The 14,158-nt window shown below is 34.6% G+C and overlaps 1 protein-coding gene across 1 annotated transcript; it reads right to left on the bottom strand.

The window, feature by feature from the left end:
* Window positions 1-2,121: 2,121 nt before the first annotated feature.
* Window positions 2,122-13,601, bottom strand: LOC115890507. Its single transcript, XM_030910753.1, has 5 exons — window positions 13,468-13,601; window positions 9,264-9,437; window positions 9,063-9,207; window positions 5,270-5,441; window positions 2,122-3,119 (listed from the first exon to the last, which is right to left on the bottom strand). Exons 2-5 carry the CDS (start codon window positions 9,316-9,318, stop codon window positions 2,229-2,231), a joined length of 1,263 nt encoding a protein of 420 aa, XP_030766613.1. The 5' UTR covers window positions 9,319-9,437; window positions 13,468-13,601; the 3' UTR covers window positions 2,122-2,228.
* Between the last annotated feature and the right edge of the window lie 557 nt (window positions 13,602-14,158).

The following is a 14,158-nucleotide window of genomic DNA, read 5'->3' as shown; positions in this document are numbered from 1 at the left end:
AAAGGTGGAGTGGACTTTTTATTTACTTATGAAACGTAACTCCTGGCTCTTTAATTCTTATCATTGCAGCTTTTACACTTGAAAGCCTGAACACGTCACCATTGTAATAAAGTTTATACGAAGTTCACTATACACAACAAATTATTAAAAATCGCTAAAATTGTCGCTGTTCAAGAGGTGGTGACTCATCCGTAGGCTTCAATATGATGGTGTCTAACGTAACAAATTCTGCTGCAGCCCGTATATGGCCGTTACATGTCCTTGTATTCTTTAGTCATTGAATAGTGGGATAATTTAACCTAAATTTCAAAAACGTACAAATTATAATAATATATAACAGTTCTACAAAATCGATCAGGTATTTCGCGTGCAATCTATAAACAAAAAAAAACTTATACCAGAGACCAACCAACGCAATCAAAATACGCCTAACCAACGCAAACAAAATACCCCTACGGCGTATTTTGATCGCTGTTACCGACAGCTCTAAATACTACCTCTACAGCTCTAATCTATCCGTCCCGTTGCTCCCAAAGCGGCAGCCTCAACCACGGAGCTACACGCTGCTTTCGAAACCAGACTATATTGAAGCATTACTTTCTTCTGCTGTTCCAATACGCATGCGCCGGAACTGTGGGTTGAGGTTGAAGAGGTGCACGGTACGACTAGACGCAAATGGCATTACTTAGTTCGTCCGCAAAAGCATTAAAGTAAGATTATGGCTAATGCCATTCGCTTGTATTACGCAAGCGCAAAGCTTTCCGGCATGTATCGTTGGAGTATACCTAGACGCTTGTTTTAATGTATACATAGTACCTAACTAAACCAAAGATGTTAATGTTTCCAAATTTTATGTCGTACTGCATGTAAAGAAAATTTAAAAAAGGAATCATCTTCGTATTAATATTGCTTTTAAAATTATATTTAGTTAATTAAAATTTTTACTTTAAAAATATATTTAAAATTATTCAGATTAATATCTTTTACAGTTTTAATGGAATAAGCAGTCGTATATATCAATTATCTCTCTTTTAAATTTTTATTTTTCAGTCTGATAGTTTTATAGAGTATTTTACGGTGCCATGTCTTTTTTATCCCTTTCTGTGATGCTAAAATATTGTTTTTATATTTTTGTACGTACTGTTTACTTTTTACTGTACTTTGTATGTATAAATATATATTATTTAATATATCGGTCGTTTTTTTAAACCCTTTATTAACTAAACACACATATATTATTTCCTACTGGCAGAAACACGGCGCTATGCGGTTCGAGCTAACTTCAAGAGCGATTATAAATAACTTATTTGCAAATTATAAATAATTTATAGTTTTGTCGTTATTATGGTCGTCGTTCCTCAGTAACTGGTTCCTGACTCGTTGTGGAGCGCGACACGACGTTACAAAACAATACCGCTCCAAAATCGCGTTACTCAATACCGACACATCACTAGTTACTATGCAGTCACGTCATTGATGACGCTCCTGACTCCCTTAAATAGGCCCACTTTTCGTCCTTTATCTTTGGATGTGATTAAGTCCAAGCAGGTATAGTATTAAGGTCTGGCAATAGCCGAGAATGAAATCATTTTTTACAAGAAGAGACCTCAGTGCGGATCTCAGAACTCGAATGGCCAGATGCTACGTCTTCTCTGTGTTACTCTATGGATGTGAGAGCTGGACACTGGATTCACAGACCGAGAAGAGAATAGAAGCCTTCGAAATGTATATATACAGACGGATGCTGCGAATCTCATGGGTACAAAGGATCACCAACAATGAAGTACTCTAGCGCATGCAGAAACAAAAAGAGATACTGAACACCATCAAGGAAAGAAAAATGCAATACCTGGGTCATGTGATGAGAGGTGGTAGATACGAAATACTGCGCCTCATAATAGAGGACAAAGTGCAAGGGAAAAGATCAGTAGGAAGACGCCAGAACTCATGGCTAAAAGATTGAGGAGATGGTTTGAACGCTCGTCTGCGGAAATCTTCCGGGCTGCAGTTTCCAGAGCCACAATTGCCATTTGGATCGCCAACCTTCGGCAGGAGAGGGCGTGATAAGAAGAAGAATAGCCGAATACTGTAATACAGTAAGTAGGTAAAATATGTTTAAACTTAGGTTTAAATATTATATTTTAACATATACATAACATGTAATAGATGATTTACAATTTAAATAACATAAATCTATATCTACATTGTTTTGTTAGAGTATATTATACTCAAGATTTTCCTTTATCCTTTTCTTGTTTCTCCTTGGCTTCCTTTGTTATACACAAATCAAAGTCCGAACCAGGAAGAGCTAACGTAATCACACAATAATTAAAGTGGTACGTGTAACTGGAGGTGGCACTTAGATCAGGTAAAGTCCCGTTAAATTCACCCAAATTAAATTTAGGAATGGGAGCGTTTATAGTGATGTTAGAAAAACATTGTAAAGGTAGAGTTACTGTATCTGCTCCTTCTGTTTTGTTTTTACAGAAGACATCTTCGGAGTCATTTGGACACGGAATTGTACTGTTCAAGCACCCTTTTTCATATTCTGGACATTCTTCGAGGTTTTCTGTAGGGACTAGACACATCACTTCGTTGAAACTTGTACAGGTTGGGATTGTACCAGGAGCACATATTTTCGTTACATTCTCGTGGCACTTTATCAGTACAGTTAGGGGCATGTTTATTTCTCCATTACTTTCCATTGGTTTCTCCGAATTATACACGGAGTAGTTTCTTCGGAACCCTTCAAATTCCAAGTACCACTCGTGGTTTCCATTTAATACGCTTCTGTAATCGTTGGAATTCGTCAGATCTTTACACGTTTGGTAGTCAGGTCCGGCAATTGCCATTGTAGTTATGCAGTAGGTGTACTTGGTGTTAGGTAGTGTTTGACTTTGGTCTACTAGATTTACGTCCAGTGTAAGATTTGTGAAGCAAGGAACACTAACGTCCGCTTCTAGTTTTTCTTTGTGTGTGGAATTTTGACAGAGCGGGTCGTTTGCGTCGGCGCACGGTAATGTGGTGTTAACGCAGAGAGCCTTATTTCCATTTTGGTCACAGGGGGAGGCTTCGTTCATTGTAGCAACGCACATTACTGTTCCGTTTTGAGTGCAAACCTGAAAGAAAAATAATATGTAGTAAGTTCAATCTAGTTTAAATTTTTTGGGGTTTGTCGCGATTAAAACAATTTTGGCATAAAAGATCCTTTTGAATCTGAATATTTTTGGTGCAGTCAGAGATGTCTGATCTTATCTGAATATTAGAGCTGATCTCTCAATATTGTTGCGATGAATATAATCAGATTAAATAATTTAAAAAACCAGAGTCGGACTTGAAATTATTTTAAATAATAATTAAATAGTTTTGTTGTTGTTAAGGTAACCAAAACAAAAAAAAAGTATTAAGTGTGGCATAAAGAGAGACTGGCAAATCCCATGGTAAAGAGTGGGACACCGCGTTCCCGTAGCGCAACTCAGAATAACAATTTTGAAACCAATTGGCAGGACCATGACAGGACGTACGTTTTTATTGCTGTCTTACTTTTTTATGTGTGCTTAATGTGAAAAAGAAATAGGTAAGTATAAAACGTCCCGTAAGACATTATCGTATATTTTGGCTGGCGGGAAATTTAAACTAGCCAGATTTTAGCATTAGTAGTATTCTTTAGTTCTAAACGAACTAAAAATTTTCGTTTAAACTGATTTATTCCCTTTACGTGGTCTAGTGAATAAATCAGTTTAAGTGAAAATTTTCAGTTCGTTCAGAACGAAAGAATACCAGAATTATAAGGGAAATTATAAAAAAGCAAAAATTGTACTGTTTTATAAACATATTTATTTATACATGAAAATAAATAATCCTAAAACAAAAGGAAAATAAGCATTTTTAGCAACTGCCTAAATGCAATAACAAAGTGAATATCGAAGCAAAGAAGACTTTAGGAGAATCATGACCCTGAACCATTTTCAAGTCCAGTTTTAATCCTAAAACAAAAGTAAAATTGGTATATTAATTAAGTTTCTATCTGGTTACTATAAACCAGCTATAAAATACCCAAAAAATGAAAAAAATGAAATGTATTAATTTGTTATGTTAAGAGAGGTTCGAAATATTTTTGGCACTACTACTTCTACTTTTTTTAATAGGTTGATAAATATAACATACTTACTTTTATTTTACCGGGATTCTTTAACATATCTATCAGAGAAAGAGGGTACCAATACATATAAAATATAGATTATACTGTATATGGCTCCTGCAGCAAATAAAATAACAAATAGTATAACTTAAAATTATAAGTAACAAAATATAAATATAGAATTTGTCCCCTATCCATATCCATAAGTCAATAAAATGGAGAGTTTAGAAAAAAAGGTAAATTACCAAAAGAAAAATTAATATACATAAACTTGAGGAATTGTCATGATGTTGTCAAATGGTCTCTGATATGGTTGTCAACTTGGTTGTCATGACGACGAAAGGCGATTGTTCTAATTTCTATTTAGAAACGTTACGTTTTATATGGCTGATTCTTTCTCTCTTGTTATATTAGAAAGAGATAGTGGGCCCAATAGACGCAATGCGCAGATCAACATAAATTGAAGCAAATCTTGCGTTCTGAGTTGCGCTACGGGAACGTTGTCCCTCTCTTTGCCATTTAATTTGCCAGTCTCTTTTTATTTGTTTCTCTATGGTGTGGCATATCATTCTACTCAGGAGACCGAGTTTTTTCAAAATATGAAATAAAAAATGCAGATCCGTATTTTTTATTTCGTTTCTGTATCTCACAAATTATCAGCTAATTTGAGAATCTAAAAATACTATCAGATAGCCCTAATAAAGTGGCTATGAGAATGTGCAATTAGTTTTTTGATTTTCTAAAAAGTAACGACAGGAAAAAATAAAATTGATTTTCAGAGAAATCCGTTTTTTCCAAAAAACTCGGCAATCCTAGAGATTTTTAAAACTTTTTTGATAGCAACTCGGTGAACATCCCATCTTCGTATCTATTACGGTTTCCGAGATACCAATGCTCGTACCCCGAATTTGTAGCATCCTGTATACTTTTAAAAAATTAGAAGAATAAGTTTTTAGAAGTATGTATAGAGTTAAATTTGTTTTTAATGGAGTTGGTAATATCACTATTAATGCGATAAGTATGAAGACCGTTTTGTTCTGCAATCAATAAAAACGTACACACTTATCGATTGTGATAAACAAGTTGTCAAGAAAAATCATTTAAGAGTGTATTGACATAATGTCTTACCGATTGCGTGCCTCTTCCGCATAGTTGCGTCGCGTTTCCTTCGCACAGTACCAGAACGTTTGCCGGCAATTTGATTTCTTCGACCTTTTTGTCCGGCTCCTGGTTGTAATAGTTCACTACTGTATATGGCCGCTTGAAACCCAGCCCGTGACTAATGAGATTGGACGCCATGCTGCGGAAAAACAAACATAATATTCGTAAACTATCTTATGTAACGTTGAAATTAATTAAATAATGTCGATTGATATAGGTGGCGTAATATTTGTTTACCAGCTGATATTTGCCAGCTTCGATTTGTCACATATTACTAAAAAACAGTGTCAGAAAACGTATCATCGATGTTGTTTTTCAGTAATGCATTAAACATTACATACAGGGTGGCCCATCGAAAGCGTTCCTCAAGGCATAACAGCCAGGGTATTTTTTTTTCGAAAAATCCAAAAACACGTCAATTTTGTTTGTGAGGGGGACAACTTTTGCCCCAAAAATGATTGCAAAATCTTCAACCCTCTAAGCGGGGGTGTCATCCCCCAAGTTTTTTCAAATGGGAAAGGGGTTAAGTGGCGTCGCAATGAAAAGGGCTTTCTATTCTCTATATTTCCCCGCCTCGTTTTTGAAAATCGGTCGAGTCATTTTGAAAATATGAAAGACTGAAATTTGAAAAGTACTTTTTTACAAAAAACGCATAAATTGAATAATATAACAAAAATATAATATAAAGAAAATATAATTTAAAAAATCTTATCTTATTAATGAAGAAAATGCTGAAAATGTTGCCCGTCAACCTCCATACAGTAATACAAATTATTTTCAACCCGTTCTAGAACATTCTGAAGAACTTGCGGGGTCACTTCGCAACAAACATCAATAATTCGTCTTCGCAGGTCTTCTAATGAGGCGGGTGGAGTGCTATACACTTTACTTTTTATGTGTCCCCATAGAGTCAAGTCGGATGACCGGGGAGGCCACTCAATTGCACCCCTTCGTCCTATCCACCGAATGGGAAAGTTATTGTTTAAATAATTACACACATTTTGAGAGTAATGTGCACCGTCTTGTTGAAATATTAGTTCCGCTTCAACGTATCCAGGATTGTTCTCTATGATGTCAGTTAGGGCTGGGTCGATGGTATTTTCCAGTAAACCCAAGTACAATATCACCTGTTAGATTTTCAGGAAGAAAAAAAGGACTCACAATAGAATTCATAAAAATACCAGCCCACACGTTTAATTTCTTAGGTTTTTGTGTGTGCACCTCATGAAAAACCCTGGGGTTGTCCTCAGCCCAATACCGGCAGTTGTGCCGATTAAATACACCTTTCAAAAAGAAAGTACACTCTACCTAACCTGATCGTTCAACTTTGTGACAAGTGAAAAAATGCGTAAACATCTAGAAATAATAAAAAAAACACTATAACTGGTTGTATGTTTTTTCATATTTTTATCGCGACTTTTCCGACAATAATGATTCCGTGGCACGTACTGCGGCAACTTCTACATCTGAAGGGAGACTTTTGGAATCGCTCATCGTAATTTTTAAAATGATTTTTCTGGGCAAAAAGTGCTCGCGTTTACTTGACAGTGCAAACTGATGACTTTTCAGAAAAAAAACTCTCTACTTGATAAACAACGTTTGTAACTATATAGTCTGAAGCAGATAAGAATTCCCCACAATTATAACTAAAAAAATGTGACAAATGTCATAGTTAAAGGTGTTAAAGGTGGGCGACTAATAAACGAAAATTAAAACAGCATTTTCTTATTTTTCGGTTGTAGATAAAACGTTGTACATGACACGTGCGTTTAAACATGATTACAACACTCGTGTGATTAGAACGACTCGGTTTACGACCTCGTCGTTCTAATCGTTCACACTCGTTGTTGTAATCATGTTCATAAACACACTTGTACTGTAAATAACTATTATTTACAACCACATCATTAAACAATTTGTCGTTTTCTGTTTTGGCATTTCCATATCTATAGTTACCGGCATAAAATAATTAACTAGAAAGAAGTGTCAACTCTGTGTTAAATCGTGGAAACACTTTGTGGAAACACGATACGCCACCGAAAGCCTTCGTTGTCGTCTGGAGAACTAATTTTCCAATTGACAGGTTGACATGATAGGGACATGATGGCTTAATTTTCATTTCCGTTTCCGGTTATTCAATGGCGGGCCCTCTTTCAGTTCAAATGTATTTTGTATTTTTTCTTTTCTGTGTTAAATCGTGGAAACACTTTGTGGAAACACGATACGCCACCGAAAGCCTTCGTTGTCGTCTGGAGAACTAATTTTCCAATTGACAGGTTGACATGATAGGGACATGATGGCTTAATTTTCATTTCCGTTTCCGGTTATTCAATGGCGGGCCCTCTTTCAGTTCAAATGTATTTTGTATTTTTTCTTTTCATAAATAAAACCAAAAAATAATTTATTCACATATATTTATTTGAAATATGGAACAACGTGAATAAATAAATATAAAAATATAGAGGATTGTATTGTTTCAATACCAATTAGTTAATTATATGCACTTTTAACGTAAATTAGTTAAGGTATAAGCATGACTTACAGTAATTTGTAAATAAACACACGTATTCGCAGACTTCAAGGACAGAAAATGGACACAGGAACATGAAAACGGGAGCCTTATACAAAAACCTGAAAACAGAAAAACAAATTTTTTTATACTAAAATTAACAATGTAAAAATATCAATAGGTACAAAATATAAATATACTGTTTAAAAAAAGCGTCCATTATTCCCAAAGAGACCTGGCTTATAAATCAAAAAGAAGCAAAAAGAGACTTTTAGTCGGATAACAATCAGATTATCAGTCAGCTTTATTGCATTACTGACAATAAATCGCACATACTGGAGATAACTAATGTTGGCTATAGTTAAAAATGATCTTACCTTGCTGTACATTGTTTCTATTTTCAAAAAAATCGCCGATCAAAGAGATTATAACACCATTTTCTTGAATCTAAAAAATGTAAAAACAGTGTTTATTTACTACCTATTTTTCATATACATGGGACATACCTACTACTGCAGAAACGTCATTTTCTCCAGGATTCTTCATGTAATATATATTTTATATACTTTATTACCTTTATATTTATAAATTTCAGCCGAAATATTAAATTGAACTTCCAAAACGAAACTAAACGGAATGAATTAAAATGGCGTCGAATATTTTCTAATTTGTTCTGGAACAAATCTGAAGTTGTGTCTGAAACTGAAATCTGTCAATTCTAAACTGTGAAGTTAGACAATAGTTAGACAAAAACAATGCTGTCCTTGTCTAGGCGGCCATACTTGTCATGAGGAGAACGACAAGAATGACACTAATGACCATGTTTCCAATTTTCCTATTTCACTATCACCCCCCTGGTTACGGGTACCAATGGTTGTTATGGCGCAAACCTTCAACAGCAAAACAAACAACTAAGTGACAGCTTCGAATTTGTCGTTCGCTTTTTCGAATTTATATAACATACAAAGCCAGAATGTTGTCGGAAAGTTCTGATAATGAAGACTACTTTAATAGTGGTACTCCACCAGAACTTAGAGAAGCTGCTTTACTTCCAGAGAAAAGTAGAGGGCGATATGAAATAGCATTGAAAGTATACGGAAAATGGTGTGCCGAAAGAAATGCTAAGAATATTGCTGTGGAGACAGTCTTGATGGCATATTTTGCAAGAATACATTTCTTTCAAAATGTCAATAATAAAAAAGATTTTCTTCTTTTAAAGACAATCCGGAGATATACTGTATATTAAAATACCTGTAAATAAACATTCCAGCTACAACGCTACCAATAGTTCTTCCACTGAAGAAGCTGCTTTTTTGTTTCATCGGATAATAGCCACCGCCTCCGAAACCACCTCCTCCGAAACCACCTCCTCCAAAACCACCTCCTCCGAATCCTCCTAGAAATAAGATTTTATAGGTTTTTAATGTCACCAAACTTTTATTGAGCTATAACCATGGTGACCGTATCCGCCGCCCATACCGCCCATTCCCATGCCTCCCATGGTCATACCGCCGTATCCTGGATTATATCCGCCGACGGATTGATGCGGATAATTGCCATAACCGCCATGGCCGCCATAACCAGATTGATGGTGGTAGTTTTGTCCGAAACCACTGTAACCTGGAGCTGAAAAAAGTGAAAAAATATTATAGCCCTGACTATACAGGGTGCTACAAATTCGAGCATTGGTATATCGGTCACCGTAATAGATACGAAAATGGTTAAATTGGGACAAAGATGCCGCTTTGGGATGTTCACCAAGATACCATCAAAAAAGTTTTAAAAATTTCTAGGATTGCCGAGTTTACACCTTACAATATTGAAAAGCTTCCAAACTTAACAATAACATGGCGCAAAACATTGAATACGGAAAATCATATGTATAAAATAATAAAAAATAATATAAAATAAATAATATGAAGATAATATAATATAAACAATCAAGATGGATTGGAAATGGTAGAGCAGTATAATGACCAGCGAGGTTCCTGGACCTGTCGCCAAGGGGCGGGGGGACATTACTTGATGTCATATGTAAAAGTGAAATCAATACATCTCAACATTTACAAAAAAGAGTACAAAATGCATTCAGAAGTATAAGACGAAAGTTCAAATAGCTATAAATAAAATTGAACGAAAAATAAATTTGTGCAATAGGGAGGGTGATTACCATAGATTTAGCAAGAACAGATATCACATTGTGCATTTTAACCCGATCAAACAACCGAAGGTTGACTACGTACTGTAAAAACCAACTGAGATAGAGAAGGCGACATTGCCACATCTCAAATTTGCGCCTATCTACTTAGTTTGATTTGCAGAAAAGGTGGCTTTAAAACCTCACCGGATATCAATAAATCTCAATTTCTTAATTAAATTAATAGTTTATCTTTAAAGAAGCATGCGTAATAATATGGTTATTAACCTGAGGATCTATGCGTTACTATTAAAGGACACGTTTACTGTTTAATGTGCTGAAACGTCTAGAACTATTGGCAACGTCGCTGCTAGTCTTCCAGAATGAAATGAGCCGTCCGTCCCACCACCCCTCGCGACGGCCCTTGGTCCGTTATAGCGTACTACGTTTAGCTTACGGTGTGTTTGAAGTCGGAATCAAGGCCGAAGTGAACTTTTCAGTGGTTTTCAGTAGTTTTTGTTTTTGTTTAACCTACTTTTGAATCTGCGAATTTTCATATGGTAGGACAGTGTCAAATGTGTGGAAAAATAGGCTCAAATTACCCGAATTTGTCTTTTCACAGGTAGGTATTGTTTCCGCCGTAATCGTACATAGGCGTCCTACAAGGGAGCCTCTCAAAATTAAAATAATTTCTAATTATATTTGTTGAATTTTGATCTAATAAAACAAGAACGTAGTAGCCGGTAATTGAATTATAATTCGTCTCAATTACTACCTAACTGTTGTAGATCATAACAAATTTGAATATAAACGTTGCATTTGAAACCTTATTATATGCCAGAAAGTGACATTTTTTTTAAATTGCGTCATATTTTGGTCATTATATACGATATTCTAAAGGAATTTTGCTCAACAAATAAACAAAGGTGTTTATCCGACCTTTTTTACATTTTATTGCTTAATTATATCTTGTATCTGCCCCTTCGGTCTTGTTTAGTCAAGTTTTTACCACCGTACAATACAAATACCTCTTCCTAGAGTTATTTGTACGGTGTGTTTACCTTTTTTTAGAATGGGACGAACTATAAATAATTCTTAGGCTACTAGTTTTATACATACCTATATACAGAGTGACCCAGGCCTCCAAAAAAGCTTTTTACCTATTACGTTTTTGGTTTGTGATTTTTATTTCAATCTTTACATAAGATCGGGGCCATTGTAACGCACATTTTCAAAATATTTTGTCAACATACAGGGTGATTCAATACATATGCTTAATACAGTTACCATGAAGATTGGGACGTTTAACTAAAATTTGATTGTCTGATTAAGCTACCTAAGTAATGGATTTGTAAATAAACGTAATATTCATTATTATGCGACAGAAATCCCATACTGTAGCACACAGATTTGATACTTTTAATGATAAATGCCTTCTATTGAGAGACTAAAAGGATTAAAATAAATATTGATTTTAGGTATAGGAAGTTATTAATAATACAAGATTAAACAACTATTACACAGTACTTCACAGGAAGCTATCGATTGCGAACTAACTAAATCGTTACTAATTACTAATTTTGAAAAGTTCTTTTTAAGATCAAAAAAGGTAAAACTAAAACCTAAACTATCATTTGAGATTAAACGGGAAATTCTAATCATATTCGAATAATGTTGCCTATTCTAAACACTACTCTAAACACGAAAAATTTACTTATAAGTTTTATAACATCTCTAATTAAATTTGGACGAAAAGAATATTTCTGTTTGCTGTAGGTAATTTTCTCAGAGATTAAACGGGAAGTTCTAAGTTATCTTCTTCTCTCAGGGAAAATACGTAAAAAAAAATGACTCTTTAAGTCAAAAAAATTCAAAAGGACACGTTATTCCAAAAAAGGACTGTCCTTTTCAAAAAAGGACAGGTGGCAACCCTAGGTATTTCTGGAATGGAAATTTAATGGCAAATCTACAACTTTAGTTTGAAAATATGTTCCGGCCACCTATGTTTACAAAAATGTCTAAAACGTGCTTTACCATTGCCTCCATATTCTAAAAAAAAATTGAAAGAAAAGTCACTAACCACAAACCTAATATAGAACTGTTTCGGAAGCCTGAGTCACCCTGTAAGTATTCAAAAGTAACTCAGTGTTTATATAGAAGTAACTGAAAGTTTAAATTGAATATCGACGTTGGAGCGATTTTCGAAAACTATCCACTAACGTTTCAACATAAGTATATGTGGGATATTAATTATATTATTATATTAGACCTTATAACAAAACTCATCTAACGAAAAAGTGTTAATGTAGTATATTAATATGGAGTAAAAATTTTACTAATTACTTTACTTTTACTTTACTAATTAAATTCGTTCCAAAAAACGATACGCCACTGGCCATTAGAACAATCCAAATGCGCCTAGTTGCAGGGGTCGGAAATTTTAGACTTCTCTGTCTCTTCTGTCCTTGTTTGACACATTGGAATGTTTGATACACTACCAACGAGTATTTATGAATGAGATGTTCGGTCTATCTTTATAATGTCTTTGGTGATTACCCTTTCGAACAGGTAGATTATTAGAAACTATTTTGTAGAAGTTGGTTTAATTATAATAACTAGTGACTATGATTAATATTACGCATATTATTAGATCGTAAACTGAGATTTCAAATTCGCAATAAAAAAGTTAAAAATAATATCTTTAAATTGCTGACCTGGATATTATTTATTTGAATGGAAGATTCATTGGCCCTATTTTTTTATTCAAAGTTAATTAGCGCCGATCAATATTGTTGCTATGAATATAATTAGATTAAATCTTTGATTAAATAATTAAAAAAACAGAGTCGGATTTGAAATTATTTTAAATAATATAATAATTATTAAATAGTTTGTTGTTGTCAAGATACCCAAAACAAAAAGAAAGTATAAAATATGGCATATCATTGTACTCAGGAGACAGAGTTCTTTCAAAACATGAAATAAAAATGCAGGTATGTATTTAAAAAAATTATGTTAGTCTCTGTATCTCACAAATGATCCGCTAATTTGAAAATCCAAAAATACTATCAGAAAAAGTACCGCCAGGAAAAAATAAAATTGATTTTCCAAAAAATCCGTTTTTTCCCAAAAAACTCCGCAATTCTTGGAATTTTTAAAACTTTCTTGATGGCGTCTTGGTGAACATCCCAAAGCGCAACTTTGCCCCAATTTAACCATGCTCCTATCTATTACAGTTACCAAGATACCCATGCTCGTACCCCGAATTTGTAGCACCCTGTGTATATCTAAAGAATGTTAGGACAAACGACTAAAGTATGTCAACGAGTCAGGAAAGATTTCGACAGATTAAATTAAAAAAATGAGAGAAAATACAATTTAATTACTGTGAGTTAAAATGACACAGAACTGCCACTGTCAGTATCCTCAACCTATTCTCTCATTGCATTGGACAGACTTTACTACATTTTAATGTGGTTTATAAAAATTGATTATCAAAGTAATCTATGAAAGTCTTACCGTGGCCGGGATATGCTGGAGGGGCTCCCCATGATGGTTGTCCATTGTAAGCTGGTGGTGCAGCATTGTGGTGAGGATATGCCGGTGGGGCACCGTGTGTTTGATATCCAGATTTCCATCCTCCTAAAATATGTCATCTTACATACAAGCACACAACAAAATAAATTATTGTAATCGGGTGCCATTTGTATTAAATGACACTTTATAGTTATTGAGATGTCGACATAATATAAAATCAAATTTGTATGTAATCCCAGGAGAAAATCAGTACAGAGCGGGTCCAATTGGACGCTTTTAAAGGGAAACACCCTTTTCTCTACGAGATAGACGAAAAATAATATCGGTGTCCGGGGAGCTAAGTTTTTGTCGAAAACATGATGGTGAAAACCACATATCGATATCTGTTACCGTTTCAGAGTTACGGGGTATTTTTCAAAAATGTGCATTTTTAACAAATCGCTGTAACATTTTTGCTATGAAAAATAATTGCTATGGATAATTTTAACTTCGTGCACGACAGTGCACCTCCCCAAATCAACAGAGTCACTAGAGAATGTCTTGAAACGGAAGGTGTCATAGTTTTGGACTGGCCTGCCTACTTACCAGATCTAAACCCTATCGAACACTTATGGGACTAGCTCAAAAGAAGGGTTAGAGCTCGTTGAAACAATCCAGGAAATCTCGCACAGCT

Source organism: Sitophilus oryzae, unplaced genomic scaffold (genome assembly GCF_002938485.1).
Source record: "Sitophilus oryzae breed Bouriz unplaced genomic scaffold, Soryzae_2.0 scaffold_87_pilon_pilon, whole genome shotgun sequence".
NCBI classification, from domain to species: domain Eukaryota; kingdom Metazoa; phylum Arthropoda; class Insecta; order Coleoptera; family Curculionidae; genus Sitophilus; species Sitophilus oryzae.
This window is presented reverse-complemented; position numbering and strand designations above follow the sequence as displayed.